At 34.6% G+C, this 13,171-nt stretch overlaps 1 protein-coding gene across 4 annotated transcripts in view; it reads left to right on the forward strand.

Moving 5' to 3' along the window:
* LOC105262412 (putative transcription factor egl-18) overlaps nt 1-13,171 on the forward strand; it is a 489,034-nt gene that overhangs the window by 330,772 nt on the left and 145,091 nt on the right. For all 4 annotated transcript variants that reach the window (XM_059129745.1, XM_059129735.1, XM_059129731.1 and 1 more), the window contains exon 3: nt 1,719-2,451. In XM_059129745.1, coding sequence (XP_058985728.1) covers nt 1,719-2,451 — 733 coding nt within the window. The remainder of the gene's footprint in view (nt 1-1,718; nt 2,452-13,171) is intronic.

Genomic DNA, 13,171 nt, shown 5'->3' on the forward strand with positions numbered 1-13,171 from the left:
TTAGCTCCCATAAACCATCCTTTACAAGATGTCATCTGATACAGGAGGAATATAATAGCAGGTTATAAATAATCGGACCTAACTCAAATTGATTATCCAGAAACAAATTTAATATATTCGGAATTATTTTGTGTTACGAAATTAGCTGAAAATACACAAACGGATTAAGGATTCCTCAAACTTTCCTAAAGATGGGATTTTTTCTAAAGATTTCAAATCTAAGAGATAAATCCTCTGTGTTTGTAATTAGTCCCGTCACTGTAAAGTCTTTAAATAATATATCAATAGAGTAAGCAATAAATAATCTTTCTCATTTTGAATTCAAATCTCCTACTTTTGAAGACATATTTTAAACGAAGTTTAAAGATATATATTTTATTTAAATTTTCAATTCACGGCGAGATCGAATAGGATGATGGAAAAAAATTTCTTAGCATGTTTTCAAATATTTTAAAATCAATCTGTAAAGAGCAACATATTGTACATGACCAGGGAATGACATTATTAAGATTAGTAACTAAATCAAAATTTCCACCATTACAGTCCGCACATTTAAAATGAGAATGATTTTAACAAAACCAAACATGTAATTGACAAGTAAAGTTACAACCTCGTATACACAATTAAAGGGTTAGCGCGTTAAGACATGATTTACGATTTATTAAAAAAAATTTAAAAAAGTATAGAATTTTTAATTAATGCCCACTAAAAGACTCCAAAATAACTTCTAGTGTAACCAGATTTATTTTAACAACCAACGGAAACGTTTACGTTGAGGAAACTTAACAAGTTTCTTCCACAGTTACTGGAGTTGTTTTAACAACCAACAGAAAAGTTTACTTTAGCAGACACGCCAACTTATGTCAGAAATATGTGAAATATTCAATATAAACCTTACCATTACGAAACCCCAGGTGGGATAGAAAGAATGCCATCCATTACTTTTGCATATACGAATCATCGTTCCCTTCACTACCTTATTTGCCTAAAAAAGAGAGTATCTGGTAACAATTGTCCAGAATCAGGAAAAAATAAGATTTGATAGTTGTTTTATTGAAAGTTTTTTAAATTTTTTGAAAGATATTTGTCGAGCAAGTTCCTGAAAATTTAGCCAACTCTTTAATTTAGAAAAGTGTATATATACATATATGCTTAACCGGTTTCAAAACATTGTCCGTATTGGTCCAAGGTTTCCATATAATGGCACCCACTGATATTCGGTATTTTGATGATTCTAGCCACTTTTTTCCGTAGAATCGTTTAAATTTTGGCATTTAAGGCTCACAGTAGATAAGAATGTATGCAGTAAAAAACTTCTATATAGGTTCCGTGTTTACATAGTCCCATGCATTCTCCAAGTGATGTCACTGATGATGAATCCAAACAAACAGGGTTTCATGTTTTCCAATTGTAAAATTTAATACGTCTCAATCTTAACTCCTGCTAAATTATTCAAGTCGATAGTTCTAGAAAGCCTGGCCTGAGTGATTGTTAGTAAAAGAATTTAGGGAACGAACTGACCCAGTTAATTTTCCGTACCATTGTCAAAGAAGCTAATGATTTAGCTAAAATACTGAATTTTGTGGTTGCCGTTATATGGAAACCTTGGACCAATATAGACAATGACACTAGTTGTAGAACCCATCATAACTACAAATAGTATAATTTCTTATCAATGGAATATAATTTTCAATTTTCACTATCTCTTTTTTTTGCAGAGTTTATCGGAAATTGAAATACAATTCAACAATACTATCACCGCTTTGTGGAATAAGTCCGCTTCCGAAAAGATGGCAGCTACAGCACTAACAGAACTGAGCAATATGTCAAAAAAAGATAGCACGTTATTGGAAGTAAATAACGATGAAATGGATAAAGATGTACTATTATGCGATACTGCATCTAGGCAGGTTGAAAAAGTTCTAAAAGAGGAAAACAAAAGTTCACCTGAAATGCAACCTACACACCCAAACATTATATCCGATTACTCAAGCATTGAAGGAACCAGTGGTTTGGAGCAGCATTTGGAAACGGCTAATGTATTAATGAACATAAGTAAGAATTTTATATCGCCACAGTGCTCAAATTCCAAATCGCTGAACCGTGCTCAGAAACATAGCTCCAGTATTATTAATTCTGTGATACCAAACAAACCCCTCTTGAGTACCACACTGCCCTCCTTGATATCTACAGAAATAGAACAAGATTCAAATTTTTTGAAAGACTTACCAATTAATTCAAAGCGGCTAAGACTTTGCAAAAACGAGAATTCAAATTGTTTAAAAAGGTCAAAAGTTAGTGTCATCACTCAAAGGATACAGAATTCTGAACATTTAGAATCCATTGTTCTACCAGAAAGCGAAAGCAAATCTCCAGATAGCATTGCATCGGAAGAACCTGGCACTGATGCCGCTACAACTCAATTGTGGCAAGTACTCGCTCATTCGGCAGGTAAGAACATAGAATATAGTTGTCCTTATATAAAATCGCCGAAACCACAAATATATCAGATAATCTCAAATATCTCGATGTTTTTTTAAAACTTAAAAGTTTTTAATTATCACATATGTTTTTCTTGTAATTTTATTAGAGTTAGCCAGACATCATTCTGTTTTTTATCAACTTGAGGTCTTTTTTGTCCCCTCGATTCGCTTTGTGTACACGTTTCTTTTCACACATTTTTTTCTTTTCACACATTGCACTTACACGATGTGCGAAATAATCGTCTCAAATATCAGGTGTAACCCTTCTTTGCATTGCGATTGAGGGTTTCGTGACATGGACTTAATTAACATTTAATATTGAAAACATCATGGAACAGTGAAATTAGAAACATATCTTTATGAAAAGAAAGAAAATGCTTACTATTATTGCAGAATTTGTCTTTATTGGAGATACGAATTGTCTTATTCAGGAGGACTGTTTTGCCTATGAACCGGAGTATGACATCGTCTGCATAGTAGACACGTTCCAATCACTTCTATATTAGGTTCTTTTAAAGACTGATTTTACCCCTCAAATTATCCATATATCTTAAGCTTATCTTATTCCAAGGGAACCGCTATACCTTGACGTATCTAAAGAAAACTCCTTATCTGGTCCCCCAACCTTAAATGGACACTCAATGCGAAATGTGTATTCATTATAAGCCTTACCATGGCTTCATAACTCTCTATTCTTTTGTACATTTCATTCAACTTTATCTCGGTTTGTGAATCTACATGCTTACATTTTTTTATACCCTCCACCATACTATGGAGGGTTAATATACCCTTTGTCATTCCGTTTGTAACTCCTCGAAATACTCATGTCAGACCCAACAAAGTATATATATTCTTGATCAGCGTAAAATTCTAAGTCGATTTGCGTTGTCCGTCCGTCTGTCTGTTGTTATCACGCTATCTTTCGAACGAATTGAGATACAAGGCTAAAATTTTGCACACATGTTTATTTTTACAGTAGGCTGGTTAAGTTCGTAAATGGTCCATGTAGGTCCGCGTTTTCATATAGCCCCCATATAACGGTACCTCCCGATATTCGGTATTTCGATGATTTTAGCGACACTATTCACCGAAATAGTTTCAAATTTAATATATAAAGTTCGAAATGGGTACTACAGCCAAAGACAGAAAATTATCTGTGCAGGTCCACGTCTTCGCATAGCCCCCATATAACTGTACCTCCCGATATTTGGTATTTTGATGATTTTAGCGACATTATTAATCGGAATTGTTCAAAATTTGGTATTTGTAGTTCGCAATGGATACTACAGCCTATGACAGAAAATTGTCTGTGCAGGTCCACGTCTTCGTATAGCCCCCATATAACGGTACCTCCCTATATTCGGTATTTTGGTGATTTTATCGTCTTTATTCACCAAATTTTTTTTCAAATTACGTATTTATAGTTCGTAATGGAAACTCCAGTCTGTGACAGAAAATTGTCTATGCAGGTCCCTATATTCGGTATTTTGACGAGTTTAGGTACAATACTCACCGAAATTGTTTGAAATGTCGTATTTGAAGTTCGTAATGGATGCTACAGCCTATGAAAAAAAATGTCTACGCAGGTTCAGGTCTTCTCACAGCTCCGATATAACGGTACCTCCCCATATTCTATATTTTGATGATTTTAGCTACATTATTCACCGTTTATTTCAAGTTCCGAATTTGAATTTGGTAATGACTTATGACAAATAATGCCTGTGTGGGTCCACGTCGTATAGGCTCCAATATAACGGCAATATTCGGTATTTTTTAAATTTTTTTCAGGATTTTATTTCCAAATTCGTTTCAAATGGTGGAGGGTATTCAAAGTTCGGCCCGGCCGAACTTACTGCTTTTTAAGTTGTTTGTAGTTATCCCTTAGCTGGTTGTGCTAGTTGTCCTAGTAACTGTAAGTGTTTACATCTGACCCTTAACGTTTTCGGAATTCTTTATCACGACTGTTTTCTGTCATCCAGGGTTTTTCGTGGACAGATATTTTTTATCGAAGGTTCCCACGCCTCACATTCCCACCCCTGCCGACCGAGGGGTGACCACCCTTTACTTAGGGATCACGTACACATCACAATGGGAATTTAGTAGGGAATTGAAAAGAAGCTACAGATTATAATTCATCAGCTAGTTTGTCAAATAATAAAACAATAATTTTAATTGTTTAAAAATAAAATTATTCTAGATTTAATAACTTCCAAACTCATACCAAAATCTACATTACAGTACACAGAATTAAAGTCAACACACATTTTACTAAGAGGTTCGTCCATTGAATAATTCGTGCGGCGAAAATAAGTATATATAAATTGGTAGTATCTACTAGATCTAAACGGAACACTAATTCTAATCTGAAGGTATATTACAATTTAATGTTTTTAGTACAAACATGGAGTTCAACATAATACGTCTGCTTTTAAGTGTAGACAATCTAATTAATTTTAGCCTGCTAGCATAAGAAGGCAAAACAAAATCACTATTCCAATGTAAACCTCGTAAGACAAATCGCAGGAATTGTTTTTGCACGGATTCTATTTTATCTGAGTATATTGCATATTGAGGATCCCATATAACAGAACCGTATTCTAATATAGGTCTAACAAGAGAGGTAAATAACTGTTTTGTTATATATGGATCAGAAAATCGTTTGGCCCACCGTTTATTTATGGAATTAGGTAAATCGTTGATAAATAAAAGAAAGAGGACCGGTCCAACGTGACTTCCTTGCGGAACACACGATGGAACGTCAATCATTTTCGATAGATACCCTTCGCACAAAACTAGTTGTGATCTATCTTGTAAGTAAGATGATACCCATTTGACAAAGTTTGTGTTGAAACCCATATAATTTAATTTATATATTAGGATCTCATGGTTAACTTTATCAAAAGTTTTATAAAATCAGTATAAATTGTGTCAGTTTATTAATGCTGAAGAAATTGATTTGTTGTACTTGAAAGACCACTACGAAAACCATGCTGATTTGACTCAAGTAATAAATTTATTTTTCGAACAATTTTGGAATGGCATCTAATTTCGCAATACCTCTATAATTTGACACATTAGTAAGACTACCAGACTTATGTAAAGGTATAATATAAGATTTGTTTAGACATTTTAAGTGAATAATTAAACAATATAGTCAAAAGAAGTGCTAATATTTCTGAACAATATTTAAGAATTATATAAGGTATGCCATCCGGGCCTGGATATTTAATCTATTTCAAACTATGCAGACTATGGAACACCTCTTGATGTTGTAGAAAAGGCATACAAATTTTATCAGTCTGTGACAACTTATAAGGATAATGATTATTTCATTTGACAAGATGTACTGGAATAGGTTGTTGCAAAAAAATCTGCGAAACATTCAGCAATATCTGTGCCTGTGATAAATTTGTTATTGCTATATTTCAATACAGAGGGCTTTGAGGAAACCTTTCCTTTTAGGTTAACGAAATTATATAAATGATTTCGGATTGGATTTAAAATTATTTTTAATCTTGTCGAGGTAAAGATTAAACAATCTCTAAATTATATTTAGATATTGTAGGGGTTCTAAATCTACGGAGTAGATTTAGAGCCGAAAGTGTATTATTTGTTGCACAATGACGAACAACAATATTAGACAACACAACAAGTATACAGGCGATACTTACGCGTTGCTAATAAGGCACTGGGGTTAAGGCTTCAATAAAACACTTGTTTTAATTAAAAGACTCTGTCGGTCTGAATTTATGTATTTATTTGTCAAAACAATTCTTTTGTTGTGGCCAAGCTTAGCTTCTCTCATCTTTTTTTTAGTGATCGTCTACTCTTGATGACAACAGTTAATTGTTGAGGTATCGATTGATGGCTCATCGGCGTCATGAACCAGGAACCTCAACATGCCGGGCCCCTTGCACTGGTGCAACCTCTTAAAGTCTGTACTTAGTTTGTTTCTCATTGTAATCATCTTCAGCAACTTAAATCTGTTTTGGCCAAAAATGTTTTTCGGTCGAAAAAGGGTAAACTAGCCAATTCTCCTTTTGAATTTGATAAACTTTTTCTGGAAATAACTATTGAAAAGCAAGAAATATGGGCCACATCCAATATGGCATTAGAGCAATAATTGTCATATTTTTTTTTTCAAATTCATTTCATAACTTTTTTTTGAGTCACCTCTTGTGACAAATTACCACCTCTAGTGGAACATTTCACCTCTGCTGACTTTTGACTTAAAAAGCACAACAAGCTTCTTCAGCGGTTGAATTGCAATTACCTAACCACCAGTCAATATGCCTGCAACACAAGATTCGTTTTAAATAATTTTATTTTTCATAAATATTCCATTTTTTCAATCATAATATGTTATACGTAATTACCATTTGCCTTTCTAGTACACTCAAATAACTCTTTTCCGACTTATTGAGGAAATATTTTTACATATGTTAAAGATTATCAAATATTCACATTTTTACAATTTCATAGTATATTGTTACAATTTTACACATACACCAAAAATACAACGTTTTTATTTTCTTTTAACTTATTATATTATAAATGAATGTCCAAGAACCAATTCAGGTAAATGGAAGTGTACTCCACGTCTCTCAATTGCTTTAAATGGATGCTTGACTTCATTTAATATTTCTTTGTTGCCTATATTTATTGTTTTATTAATTATAGGACCATAAGTATACCATCCAAAGACGGACCAAAAACATTTGTTTTAGTTCCGTTCAATATAATGGATGATAATATATAACTACCAATTAGCATGTCAACCTCATTTAATTGTTGGAAAAAGGGATCGGCAAGTTCTAAATCACGGATTTCATTCAGCTTACACATTGGAATAGATTCAGTTGGAGTCTTTCTTGTTATGCTTTCAATAACTAAAGCGTCCACTACTATCGTATTGTTTGTATTTCCACACAGAGTAATGTTGCATATTTTATTCGTATGTGCAACTACTGAACCATTTATTAAAATGATATTGAAGTTAGATTTGCTGGTTCCACTCCCAATTCTTTGTACCACTTTGCTTTTTATAAATGATCGTTTCGATCCAGTATCTAATAAAGCTCTTGCTGTACCATTGCATTTTACCATTGCATTTGATTTTTACAAGCGCAGTTGGTAAAAACATCATCATCACTGACTGATAAATTTGTTTGTGTATTAGAGCTTTGGAAGGTAGAACTTGAAGTACAAGGCATGTCATCTGTCGTGACATTATTTATTCTTTGAATATTTGGCTCTGAAGTTCTATGTGATAACACTGAAGATGTAGGACTTCTTGGTAGGGTTTCTGTGTTTACTATGTGCAGCCTTGTGTGATGTTTTTTCTTACAATATAAACATCTATGCGTACTGGAACATTCCCTTGTCTTATGTCCACTCTTCAAACAGTTATTACATAAACCTAGATCTCGTATGAATTCAACTCTCGTATTGACACTCATACTATTAAATCTTGAACAATTATTTAAAATATGATTCCTGTTACACATGACACATCTTTTTGATTGTGTCGATTGTGTATTTTGATGCGCGTGTAATTCATAATAAAGACCAGGTGAAGTTGCTATATTTCTGAGACAATCTATTCTTTCTAGGACTCGGTGTCTGTTTTTTAGGAAATCCTCCATTTGTGACCATTTGGGTAGCTCTGAATGTGATTCGAACGATTGTTCCCAAAGGATTAAAGTTTCAACAGGAAGCTTTGTTGAACACAAATATATTAAAAAAGGGTCCCACCTTATGAGCGTTTTAGTATTGCTAGACAGTCGCTAATTGTTGATTGAATTCTTTTAAAATCTTTGCTGGATTCAGTCTTTGCTGTCGAGGTATTGAATAAAATCTTCTATTGATTATCTACCAGTACCCTCACATTTTCGTATCGCACTGATAACGCTTCCCATGCTAACGAAAAATGTTGATCAGACAATGGGTACCGATCTACAATTAACTTCTACCTTATGAGCTTTTAGTTTTGCTAGACAGTAGCTAATTGTTGATTGAATTATTGTAATGTCTTTGCTGAATTCAGACTTTGCTGGCGAAAGATTCAATAAAATCTTCTAATAATTATCTACCAGTACCCTCACATTTTCGTATCACACTGATAACGCTTCCCATGCTAACGAAAAATGTTGATCAGATAATGGGTACCGATCTACAATTCTACCAATCTCACCCTTTGTTTTATTAGTAAGTCTGGGATGGTTCACATAAATGCCCATATATCTCGGAATGTAGGCCATTCTTTTTAACTTCAATAGAAGTCTTGGATGTCACATGTAGAACTTTCATACAAATATCCGACACATCAAATGCGATATTTGAACTATTGAACATTGTAGAGTTTGTCATGTCGCCTCTAACGTCATTATTTCTTTTAGATTTTCTGTTTTTCAATACTTCCAACAAAATGGCCTTTGTCGTTTGATAATTGTCTCTGGCAGACGCAAACATATCTCTAGCTCTTAATTTGTAATATTGATCTCCCTCATTAAAATAAAAACTTTCAAATGCACTGCGTACATTGTGCCAATCTTCATCACAGATCGATCACACACAACAATAAAACAGATGATAAAAGCTTGTTATATTTGTTGCTCAGGAATGTAAGAAAAATAAGTGTAAGAAAATGATGCAGCAAAGTGAGAGTGGTGTTTTTTATGGTGTTAGTGTATGTGTTTATTTCAATAGTGTTAAGCAACAACAAACATACATACAAAAGAGTTTTTCTCCTTAAAATTACTCTGTTGATTATTTGACAACAAAAGCAAAGGCGCCAAACTAATAATGCAAATTGAATCGTTTGAACAATGTTTTGTTAATTTTTTCTTGCAAATCAGTAGATTCTTTTTATAAAGGGTTCGAAGGACCATGTACAAGTTCCGATACAGGCGAATGGACTTGTAAGGGTTCTAAATCTACAGAGTAGATTTGGAGCCGAAAGTGTATTATTTGTTGCACAAAAACGAACAACAAAGCTATGAATATTAGACAACACAACAAGTATACAGGTGAGGCTTCAATAAAACACTTGTTTTAATTAAAAGACTCTGACTCAGACTCTGACGGTCTGAATTTATGTATTTATTTGTCAAAACAAATCTTTTGTTATGGCCAAGTTTAGCTTCTCTCTTCTTCTCTTTTAGTGATCGTCCTCTCTCGATGACAACAGTTAATTGTTGAGGTATCGATTGATAGCTCATCGGCTCCATGAACCAGGGACATCAATACTATTGTTAAGCCTGATTTTAAATTTTCGAAAATTATTTTTTTTTTTTTTTTTGTAATTAAGGACAGTTCTAAATGTTTCGGACTGACTTTCTTCAATTACATAACTGTGAGTCATGGAGATGTATAAAGTTGGATGGTACATATCTTCAGGGGTGCTTATTGGAGGAATTCTGAATATATCAAAATGCTGTGTAATATTTACAAACGCCAAATCAAGAATTTTGCCGTGGGAATTTTTCACACTGTTTATTTGATAAAGATTTAAGTCACAAAAAGGATTTAAAACTTCAAATGTATGCTGGGTACTGTTCATTTCGGATGGCAAAGGAATCAAAGCTTCAGAATCTTGCATTGGAAGCCACCTAATGGAAGGCATATTAAAATTACCAAGAATTATGATGCAATCGGAATCTTTCATTTTTTCAGTGATTAAATTCATTGCTGATAAATGCTGATTATAAATTTCAAGTGGAGATGAAGGTGGAATATGAGAGCAAGTTACAAACAATTTAGATTTGCCCAATTCAATGGAAACACCAACGAATTCTATATCAAGGAAATCAGTTAGATCAATGAAATTAGTGGTATATTTGGTATCAACTGCAATAAGGACGCCACCTCATATTTTACAAACACGATCTTTTCGAAATATTTGATATTTTAAACATAAAATTTCACTATTTAAATAGATGTTTTTAACCAAGTTTCGGAGAAAACTAATACATAATAATAGAAACCAATGCTATCAGTATACAAACGGGTTAATTTAGTATTAGGCCCCCTTATATTCTGATAACAAATAGATTTAGTTTTAGTTTTTAGTTTTTTCAGAAAATGCAGGAGGGAGCTTATAACATCTCAAAAAGTAATCTCCCTCTATTTTTGATTTTATGTAATAGCCTATGTCATCAGCCGTTGTTTCTGGTGCAAACTTTACACTTGTAGTGCCTGTGTGCGGTCTGCTGGTGGTGATGGTGTGTCTGGGGTACTTGATCGTGGCAATCTTATTAATTCGGTGCCGAATGTGTCCCCGGCTGCTTGTGCCTCTGTTGTTGATGATGTTGTTGTTGGCAGTTCTGACACTGTGCGCCGTTGGCAAGATGGTATCTACATGGACCAGTGTGTACGTGAATTCAAAGCCAAGGCTGATGCACTGTTTGAGTTGTATAGTGTTCAAATATCTGAGGTGAAAAGCAGTTTGAGTGTAATCAGCAGATCAGTGGATGAACTGAAGTCAGCTGTTAGTGAGGTGAAGAGCACTGCTGCGAGTATGGAGGAAAGACTGTTGGGTAGAATTCGAGATTTGGAATTATTTAATTCTATGCTCCAGCGCAGACTGAACCGTTCAGATGTAATTATCAGAGGCCTGCATAATAATGTTAAAGACCTTAGAGCGCATGTTGGTAATATTGCCTAGGTTTGTGGATTACATCTGGGGCCTCGTGACTTGCATCATTGCTTCTACATCTCTGATCGTAGAGCGGTTCTTGTTAAATTTAACTCCATTCAGGACAGAGATGCTTTGATGCGAAATTTTGCCAAAAGGGGGCGTATACTTTTGAAGGAAGTAATGGAGGATTGTCTTCTTGAATCCCGGGTGTACATAAATGATCACCTGATTAAGTCAACTTCGAAGCTGGTGTTTGCTTGTCGTAGTTTGCTGAGGAAGAAGCACATTAGGAGTTTTAGATTGGTCAATGGTGACCAGCCTTTAGTTGAAGTGGTTCTCCCTGATGGAGTGAAAACGATGTTTGAGCAGTGTGAGCTTTTTGAATTGGCCAATCGATCTCAGTGGTTTGCTGCTTGGTGATGGTAATGCTGTATAATAGTTGTTTGCTTAGATATTTAAGTTATTGTTGATCTCACTATTTTTGATATTTTTTCTTATTTTTCTTGGGCCAAGTGAATTGTTAATATAACAAGTCTTGCCCTTATTTTTGCTTTAATATAAATTTATTTTATTACATTTTTATTTTATTGTATTTATTCTTATTTTATTGTTTTCTATGATTTTTCTTACTTCTATAATTATGCTCCCCAGCCTTTTTTTTTTTTTTTTTTTGATTTCTATGTCCCTTGATAGGAATCTTGGACCCGTGATCAGGGATGCTCAATTTTTCAGGCATGTCTCTTCCTGCTTCCATGGTAAACTTACGTATGGTCACTTGAATTGTCAAAGTTTGCGACCATCTAGATATAATCATAAGGTTGATGAGTTGAAATGTCTGCTTGTTGGTAGTGGTATTGATGTTTTTGCAGTTTTTGCAATCTTGGCCTAACCCTGCGGTGTCTTCGAGGTCGTTGATGGTTCCGGGGTACAAGGTTCTGTGGCGATTTTAAATATAATTTGTTTAAACCGTTGAATTCTTTATCAATCCGAAGACTGTGCAGATCTCTTGGGCTTTCTGTTGTACACAATTCCAGTCCGACTCACCTTGAAGTTGCTCGTAGCACTACCTCATCAATTGACTTTTGCCTGATCTCTGATGCCTTGACTGTGAATTTTTCCTTGCAGGGGCAGTGCCCAGGTATTTCCCACCATGCATTAATTTTTGGAGGGGTTGAACTCCCGATTCTTGCTGAAGAAAAGGTTAATGAGTTCCTGGATTTTCGTAGGACTGACTGGCGGGATGTGGAAGATTGTGTTTGCCATTATGATTTTAGTCCTCTGTATCTTACAAGTGATGTTGACCAACAGTTGGCTTTGTTTGATTTGTTGCTTCAAAATTTGTTGTCTTTTGTACCTGCTGCTACCAGCTGTTCTCGCCCAAAAAATGATGCTTTGTTGGTGTTGGATGTGGTAAAGTCGGCCTATTACGTTAGGGATCAGGCTTATCTGGAGTGGCGTAGGCGTCCTACGGTTTGCAACAGGCAGAAATTTTGTATTTATAGAAACCGCTGTAAGGCTGTCATGCGTAATGATTGTCGTATGATGATGGTCGTATGAGTAATGTGCAGATATGGAAGTCGTTAAAGTCGTTTGGTTGTCTTGATGATGGTTGTGATGTCCCATTTATTGATGTCAATGCTGTTAATAATTACTTTTGTAGTGTTGGTAATTTAGGTTGGTCTCGGGATTTTGTTGTTAGTGAGGCCAATTGATTTTGATTCTTTTAGATTTGACTGTGTGTACATGGATGATTTGTTTCGTGCTTTGTGGAATATTAAGTCAAATGCTGTAGGTGTTGATGGCATACCTATTATGTTCTTCAAATGCGTATTCCCTTACATTTGTAGTCGCTCTCTGCATTTTATAAATTGTATTTTTATGACGTTATCTTTTCCACTTGCGTGGAAAGTTGCTCGTGTGGTGCCTGTGCCGAAGAAGGGGAGTTCTTATCATCAGACGAATCTTCGACCAATAAGCATTCTGCCGGCTATGTCGAAATTGGTTGAACATGTTATTAAGGATGCGATTGTTGATTTTCTGGATGACCATA

This window comes from Musca domestica, unplaced genomic scaffold (assembly GCF_030504385.1).
Source record: "Musca domestica strain aabys unplaced genomic scaffold, Musca_domestica.polishedcontigs.V.1.1 11, whole genome shotgun sequence".
Lineage (NCBI taxonomy): Eukaryota > Metazoa > Arthropoda > Insecta > Diptera > Muscidae > Musca > Musca domestica.